This window comes from Xyrauchen texanus, chromosome 8 (assembly GCF_025860055.1).
Source record: "Xyrauchen texanus isolate HMW12.3.18 chromosome 8, RBS_HiC_50CHRs, whole genome shotgun sequence".
Taxonomy (NCBI): Eukaryota; Metazoa; Chordata; class Actinopteri; order Cypriniformes; family Catostomidae; genus Xyrauchen; species Xyrauchen texanus.
In genome coordinates, this window is record NC_068283.1 from 12697906 (window position 1) to 12706818 (window position 8913).

An 8913-nucleotide genomic window follows, 5' to 3' on the forward strand; every position below is an offset into this window, starting at 1 on the left:
ATTCCAGCAGGTCAGAAGTTAACTGTGACTTTAAGCATCTTGGAAAATTACGAAAATGAATTCAAGCCTTTAGAAAATTAGCCAATTAGATTCTGATAGGAGGTGTACTGAATTAGAGGTGTATCTGTGGATGTATTTTAAGGCCTGTCTTCAAACTCAGTGCCTCTTTGCTTGACATCATGGGAAAATCAAAAGAAATCAGCCAAGATCCCAGAAACAAATTGCGGATCTCCACAAGTCTGATTCATCCTTTGGAGCAATTTCCAAACACCTGAAGGTGCCACATTCATCTGTACAAACAATAGTACGGAAATGTAAACACTATGGGACCATTCAGCCATTATACAACTCAGAAAGGAGACAAATTCTGTCTCCTAGAGATGAACGTAGTTTGGTGCAAAAAGTGCAAATGGACAATGACCTCAAGCACACCTCCAAAGTTGTGGCAAAATAGCTTAAGGACAACAAAGTCAAGGTACTGAAGTGGACATCACAAAGCCCTGACCTCAATCTGAACTGAAAAAGCATGAGCGAGCAAGGAGGCCTACAAACCTGACTCCGTTACACCAGTTCTGTCTGGAGGAATGGGACAAAATTCCACCTTCTTATTGCGAGAAGCTTGTGGAAGGCTTCCCAAAACATTTCACCCAATGCTACAAAATACTACCAAAGTGAATGTAAACCTCTGACCCACTGGGAATGTGATGAAAGAAATAAATGCTAAAAATAAATAATTCTCTCTACTATTATTCTTATATTTCACATTCTTAAAATCAAGTATTGATCCTAACTGAAAGACAGGGAATGTTTTCTACGACTAAATGTCAGGAATTGTGGAAAAATTTAGTTTAAATGTATTTGGCTAATGTGTATGAAAACTTCTGACTTCAACTGTGTATACATTACAATTTAAATAAAAATTGTAGGTATGCCATCCGAGATGTGTATGACTTCTGAAAAACACAAATGAAGATTTTTTATTAGAATATCTCATCACTGTAGGTCAAGTGAATGGTGGCCAGAACTTTGAAGCTCTAAAAATCACATAAAGGCTCCATAAGACTAGTGGTTAAATCCATGTCTTCAGAAGAGAGATAAATGTGGGTTAGAAACAGATTAATATTTCAGGACGCTTTTACAATAAATCTACACTTGAACATAATTTTCTGGTTTTTGCCGATTCACGTTCATATCACCCCCTACTGGGCAGGGAGGAGAATTTATAGTAAAAAAAGGACTTGAATATTGATGAGTTTCTCACCCACACCTATCATATTGCTTCTGAAGATATGGATTTAACCACTGGAGTCTTATGGATTATGTTTATGTGCTTTTTGGAGCTTAAAATGTATCATTTACTTGCACTGTATGGACCAACAGAGATATCTACAGATTATTTTTTTTTATTTTGTTTTTGGTAAATTATCGTTCTCAGCAGAATAAAGAAAGTCATACACATCTGGGATGGCATGAGGATGAGTAAATGATGAGAGTATTTTCATTTTTGTATGAACTATCCATTTAAGTATTTAAAGTTTGTCATGGTTGAGCCAAGAATTTCCTGAAACTGTCGTGGTTTTACAATTTGTTTTGATGGAGCAAAAAAGAATAATGCTGAATCTTGTCAGACTAGTATGTGATGTAATAATACTGCATAAATTACGTCATACTGAGGTACATGCATCCGGTCACCGATTTCATATTCATTAGCCTGCGGCTGGAAATTCATAACAGAAATAAATACATCAGTAATGGTAATAATAGGTACGTATATAATAAGTATCCAACATTTTTATCTAAACGTATCCGCGCGTGTTTAGCGCGTCTTTGGCAATTGCGGACTTTTATTTTGACAGCTTTTAAAGCAGGAAGTGCCTGAAAGTGTGCGATTTGCCGGAGGACATGGGGGTTAAAATAGAGGTTTTTAGGGTGAGTGTGGTGTTAATTACAATCTTTAGCACGCCGATCTGGCTAAATAAACTATATATAATTATACTAACCAGCATTTGTGTCAATATAAGACTTACAAAAGCTGTTCCGTTTACGTATTTAGAAATATTTTTACCTTGCTGAACAATCAGCCAATGCATTGCACAGAACTGCCTGTCTCTGTCTCAATAACAGATTTACAAAGTATATCTTTTACGTAGATGATGGTCTACCTGTCGTTTCCAGTGGCCATGTTTTGGATATCGAACCAAGCAGAATATTTTGAAGAATATATCGTGAAGAGAAAGGTTTGACACTTTAATATTGCCTCAATGGAATATCAAATGAAAACAACATTTGATATTCAAATGGACCACGGTTGCATGTTGAACAGCGTTTTGCATTAATATGGGATTTCACTTATGTAAATGTACTTGTTGATAGTGCTATCCACCTTTTTCCTGAACGCGGAAGTGTTCCACGATTAGACTGTTTTCCATTTCCGGTCTCCAATGTTTTCACTCGCATATGCCTATATTCTTAGCGGGTAATGTTTATCGTATTACATTTGTAAAAATTGTCAAAACATCCCGATACTTCTCAGTCGAGATGACAGTTTTTTTTTATAGACTTTTTTTAAGTGTTTGTGACGTGCTGGTGTTTATTAATATGTTTGATTTAGCCTATGTGAACGGTGACTGGTTTAGAAGACTCTTGGATAGGGCAGGAAAATAATTTATAACCAAAGTTTACTGAACTAACATTACATTTACATATTACATATAATAAATGTTACTTTTCTGCCAAGGATCTTTAATTGTCATTCATATGTACCTTTGAATAAACGTTGAATTGTAAATCCTGTAGGTCACAAATGCACAGTTTTTGAGAAAATGAAAGGCAAATTCATCCCAAAATTCAAAGTGCATCCTAGCACTTAAATCATGTCCCATATTCAAACACTCATAAAAAGAGAAAAAAAGATAATTTCCTCATATATAAGTATTATGTTTCCTCTGTTGACATGTCACAGTTGATACAAATGCAAATATGTAATTTTTAAATAATAAGATTAAAACCGAATAAACAAAATTAGACACTTTTGTGCATTCTGATGGATCGTGCAGGAGTAAGATGCACATAGCTGTTTTAAAACAAGGTCATGACACTTAACCAGTTTAAGTTAATCTCAGTACCATATAAAATGTAAGAAGACATTATGTGTATGATGTCAGAAGAGTATTTCCCTGTAATTTTGTCCAATACTACATTTAAATGAGATTAAATTTCATATGTTAATAAGCATGGTGTGTTTTAACAAGAAACCCTTCAAAAATGAAAACTTTGAGTGTTTGGATATGGGACATATTTTGGGGTGATTTTGCCTTTAATTTTCAATTGTGCCATTTTAATTGACCTACAGGATTTACAATTCAAAGTTTGAATTGATTACTGCAATATGCGTGCACTCTGATTTAAACCGCGGCTGGCTTGACCGCAGTTCAGGTGATTGTGTAGAGGACATGAAGCGATGGTCAGGGGTGAGTTGAGTTGATATCAATAATTATTCTGAGTTGTTATGACAGCCAACAACTGCACAAGTTGAGCCTGAAATACATTTTTACTTCAAGAAACACTTAAATGTTTGTTGTTCTCCTGTGGATCACTCGTTTTGACTTGTCGTCTCGAGAACAGAAACCGAAAACAGGAACATCACCCAGTGGTTGCTCAGGAAAACTGTGGATTATTGTTTTTTTAGGATGATTACTGAACATTACATTTTGATATTTTCCAGAGGGAGATCTTCCCCCCTGATGAGAAAATGCATGTAAGTGCAAGTATTCCCACTTTGACTTGTTACACACACACAGATCACATTTAAATGCTTTTTCTTTGGTGGTTTCGTTGGATGTTAAACAGGCTAAAAGAAGTTAGTTATGTAGGAAGATAGATACTTTATCGTTGATAAGACTATACATCAATATATCCAAATATGTTCAACTATTATGGTGTTGTTTTTTTTCTATTTTTGGCATATAATTCCTGTGAATCATCATAACATTAGTTACCACAATGTGCAGATTCTCAAGGATGATGCACGCTGAACATATGATTATAATCAGCTCCTGTCATAAATAGTAACTTTAGGTATATATATATATATATATCTATCTAAGATATACTTTGTAAAGTGAGAAGAATATAGCCAATAGTCTCTATATGGTTTTGTGGACATTCTTCCGAATTTCTCCTTTTGTGAGGAAATAACAAATCATACAGGTTTAATATGATTTATCATTTTAGGGCGACCAATTCTTTATTACAACGGCGCTAAAGTCCTCCTGGGGTAAAAGGCACTTTTGATTTTATTTTCTACCCCCTAAAAATAAAAACCAGTTCTGATTCATGAGATCATTGCATGTAATGTATAAATGTTTGGTTTTGAGGTCATTTGATCTTATGTATATTGCAAACGAGAATCCCTGAAATTATCACATTTATTTTGAGACAAAATACTTATTTGTCATTTTCAGTTTTGTTAAATGTGATTTAAAGATTTTTAACAACTGTCCAATAAGTGAAAGGACAGTATTCAGGGTAAAAAGGCCCCTATTAAACACATTGGTTTTCTTAAGTGAGAGAATAGATTTGATTTGAAAAATGTTCAAAGTGGGTATACATTGACTCATCCAATCATAATAGAGATTAGTTTGTTTATAGAATACATGAGATGTAAAAAAAAAATGTCAAATGTGTTTGAATTACATTTTCATTTGTTACTCAAAAAACCATCTTGCTGTCTAAAATGTATTTGCATAAGGTCCCTCAGCCTCTACGTCACCTTAAAAATAAATTTTATATATATATATATATATATATATATATATATATATATATATATATATATATATATATATATATATATATATTTTTTTTTTTATCTGTTACTATTTATTTTCACAATATTATGTTGCTCCATGATCAAAAAGCACAACATAAAATAATCTATATTATTAATATTTTTAATCCATGTCTTCAGAAGTGATATGATAGGTTTAGGTGAGAAACGGATCAATATTTTCCGTTCGTTTTTACAATAAATTCTCCTCCCTGCCCAGGTGACGATATGCACAAAGAATGTGGATCGCCAAAAACAAAAGAAGAATGTGAAAGTGAAAGAGGAGATTTTAATCTTTGTTTGTATTCTGTTGAAAAAATAAAGTCTTGCACAAATAGGATGGCATGAGAGTGAGTAAATGATGAGAGAATATTCATATTTTGGTGAACTATCCCTTTGAATATAAACAAGCCCATAATACAACCAGACTCTTATTTTGACATTTCTGTGCTCCCAGCTTCTTTTTATCTGTGCACACAGATAAACTCTTACAACCATCTACAATGTAACAATATAAGCACTATAAAGTAAACATGGTCATATTGGCTAATAAATGTACAGTAATTCATCAACGATCTGGTAATAAAAACTCTTTTTCCATTTCTCTAGAGACACCATGAGTAAAAATCAACATGAACTCATGATTAACATCTCTACTTAACATCAAAACCTCTTCAATGTGCTCATTTTTATAACCGTATAAAAAAGGATTAATAATAATAAAAAAAACCCTCTGTAACTGTCGGCTTTGATTTTTAATATAACGGGCGTCCTCTACTTGATTGATCAGCAGATATAGGCTACTTAAACCTATGAGTCTTATTTAACAGTAGAGATGCAATGACATGTTCTGTACATTCATATGTTGTGTGATCTCTCTTCTTGAAACAGAGGCAAGAGCTGGAGGATTTCAAGGTACGAATGAGAAACAGAAGAGAGCAGAAGATGCAGAAACAGATGGGCATGGAGTCTGAGGATTGACTATAAAATGTCATTTTGTCATAATGCTAACTTGGGATCAAGCCTTAAAATAAAACACTTTTCCCAGAGCTCTAATCCATATATTTATAACTATATGTATATATATAATTATTTTTTTTTTTTTTTTTTTTTTTTACTTTTTGTTGTTGCATAATTTAATTTAAGGAACAGGTGGGGAATGCATGTTTTTGTAAATTTACTGTGTATGTCTTTAAACAGTCTCACAGTGTAAATGACTATATATTAACACTGCTTTGATGTTGAATTGTGTTTTTTTTTTTTTCATATTCATAAAGAATTAAAGTAAATTTCTTTTTTTAATAATTTACAATGCTTTAAAACTTTTAGTGACTCATAACTGCAAATGATCTGCTCATCTGCCCATTAGAATAAGTGCTTCTGATGTCATTGAGTCTATATTCTAAAAATAACTATTAACTCTTAAAAAAACAATAACATTCTATTTGCCTTTTTTAATATTCTATATAATAATAATAAAAAAATCTAAGTTTCTTCCTGATGCAACACATTTACAAGAATCAAGCAGCATGATATGCTGTGAAATGACCATTTTTGTATGGCCATGGCACTGACTGCTGGCAAGCGCTAATGGAGGCTGGAAGGGATTTTGCTGCTCTCCTGCGAGCTCGTTCCACTTTGAGGAGACTCTGGTAGACACACAGCTACATGGGCTAGCTAATGTCCCCCCTGTCAAGATGGATCTTTTGAGAGGTTGAGAACTCCTTGAAGGCAGCTTTATCCAAGACTCGTAGAGGTGATAGATTAGGCAGTTTCTGGTTACACTGTACAACACTGCCTTCTGGAGGACTACTCGTGATCTCATATCAAATTCAATACTCACTTCTCAAGGTTTATTCCTGTTCATTCAATCAAGACAAGACTACTGAATATATTCATGTTCATTAACATTTAACGGATTAGCATTCAGATGAAACGGCTTTAAAGGAATATTCACAAGTTAACTCGATCGACAGCGTGTGGCATCGTGTTGATTATACCACAAAAATGAACTTCGACCTCCTTTTCTTTACAAAAATCGAGATTACAGAGAGGCACTTGCAATTTGTATTTAACAACTGAAAATGGCATAACATTAACTTTCACATTCACGTTCTTAGGTAAATAAAAAAATTGAGTGTACATTTTAGGAACTTCTTGTCTCCATTTTTAACCATCCTTTTGTCTTCGGCTATTTTTGGCTGGAATCACTTTTGCTGTTTTAATAAAAATGGTTTCCTTTTCGGTACAATACTTGGTGAGTTTTCCTCCACTTGCCATCTGAACATATAAAAAATAAATTGTGCATGATTCAATAAGTCCATAAGAAAAGAAAAAAAGCAACACCTTTTATCTTTGCGGTCAAAATTGACCGACAATTGAAAATGAATGGAAAAAACCAGACCAATTTTTTATTTTATCTGTCATATACAATCAATAATTAATCGACAATGCAGAAAACACAGATAAATTAAAGGGTGAGACTATGAAACATCCAGAGGGCAAAGCACACACAACCACACACTTACACATGCAGAAACATGAACTAGAGAGACAGCATTTTTTAAAATGTGTTTCTGTTAACTGCAAAACCGCAAAGAAAAAGCCACTTTTGAAACAGAAAAACAAAAAGAAAAGGTTAGAGTGGGTAAAGAAACACAAACATTGTACAACAGATAATTGGAAAAGAGTGTTATGGATCTGAACCCCATTGAGCTTTTGTGGGATCAGCCGGACTGTAAGGTGTGTGTGAAGTGCCAGACAAGACAGTCACATCTATGGCAAGGGCTACAGGAAGTGTGGGGTGAAATGTCACCTGAGTATCTGGACAAACTGACAGCTAGAATAACAAGAACTGCAAAGATGTCATTGATGCACGTGGAGGATTTTTTGATGAGAACTCTTTGAAGTAGTTTAAGAAGTTCTGAATAGTTGTGTATTTGCACTAATATTAATATATTAGCAAATGTATGAATGTGAAAAACTATGGTTAAAAGTATATATTTCTTTTTGAAATTTATTATTTCATGTCTTTCAGACCTTCAGTGTCTCCAATCCACTTTTCAGCTCAAAATAATGGCTCTGTCATGGAAAGCACATCAACCACATTGTGTAATTGTGTTTTGACCAGAGTATATACTTCTGAAATAATGGGTTTTACTCTTTTGTTGCCATCAATATGATCTTGGAATCCGGCTTGGTTGGAATCTTGAAGCTGAGGTGGTCACATAAGAGTGGATGCTAGAGTCATTGTGGAGAATCTGTGTTTAGAGAATTCTGTGTCTGACCATCTGACCTGCCCATATCAAAGAAAATCAAAGTTCATATAAGGCCTGTATTTTGTACCTTTTTCCATATAATTTTATTAAAAAAAAAAAACAAAAGAAACGGTGTGGCCACCAGGTGCATTAAGTACTGCAGTACATCTCCTCCTCATGGACCGCACCAGATTTGCCAGTTCTTGCTGTGAGATGTTACCCCATTCTTCCAACAAGACACTTGCAAGTTCCCGAACATTTCTGGGGGAATGACCTCATCCCTCACTCTCTGATCCTACAGGTCCCAGACGTGCTCAATGGGATTGAGATCCGGGCTCTTCACTGGCCATGGCAGAACACTGACTTCCTGTCTATCAGGAAATCACGCACCGAACGAGCAGTATGGCTGCTGCGATTGTCATGCTGGAGGATCATGTCAGGATGAGCCTGCAGGAAGGGTATCACATGAGGGAGGAGGATGTCTCCCCTGTAACGCACAGCATTGAGATTGCCTGCAATGGCAACAAGCTCAGTCCGTTGATGCGGTGACACACCACCCCAGATGGACCCTCCACCTCCAAATTGCTCGGAGTACAGGCCTTGGTGTAACGCTCATTCCTTCAATGATATACGGGAGTCCGACCATCACCCCTGGTGAGACAAAACCACGACTCGTCAGTGAAGTGTATTTTTTGCCAGTCACGTCTGGTCCAGCGAAGGTGGGTTCGTGCCCATATTGCTGCCAGTGATGTCTGGTGAGGACCTGCCTTACAACAGGCCTACAAGTCCTCAGTCCAGCCTCTCTCAGCCTATTGCGGACAGTCTGAG

At 35.3% G+C, this 8913-nt stretch overlaps 1 protein-coding gene across 1 annotated transcript; it reads left to right on the forward strand.

The window, feature by feature from the left end:
* Positions 1 to 1870: 1870 nt before the first annotated feature.
* Positions 1871 to 6955, forward strand: LOC127648232 (protein PET100 homolog, mitochondrial-like). Its single transcript, XM_052132814.1, has 4 exons — positions 1871 to 1929; positions 2151 to 2237; positions 3725 to 3757; positions 5720 to 6955. The coding sequence occupies exons 1-4, from the start codon at positions 1903 to 1905 to the stop codon at positions 5807 to 5809; spliced, it is 237 nt and encodes a 78-aa protein (XP_051988774.1). The 5' UTR covers positions 1871 to 1902; the 3' UTR covers positions 5810 to 6955.
* Positions 6956 to 8913: the final 1958 nt, after the last annotated feature.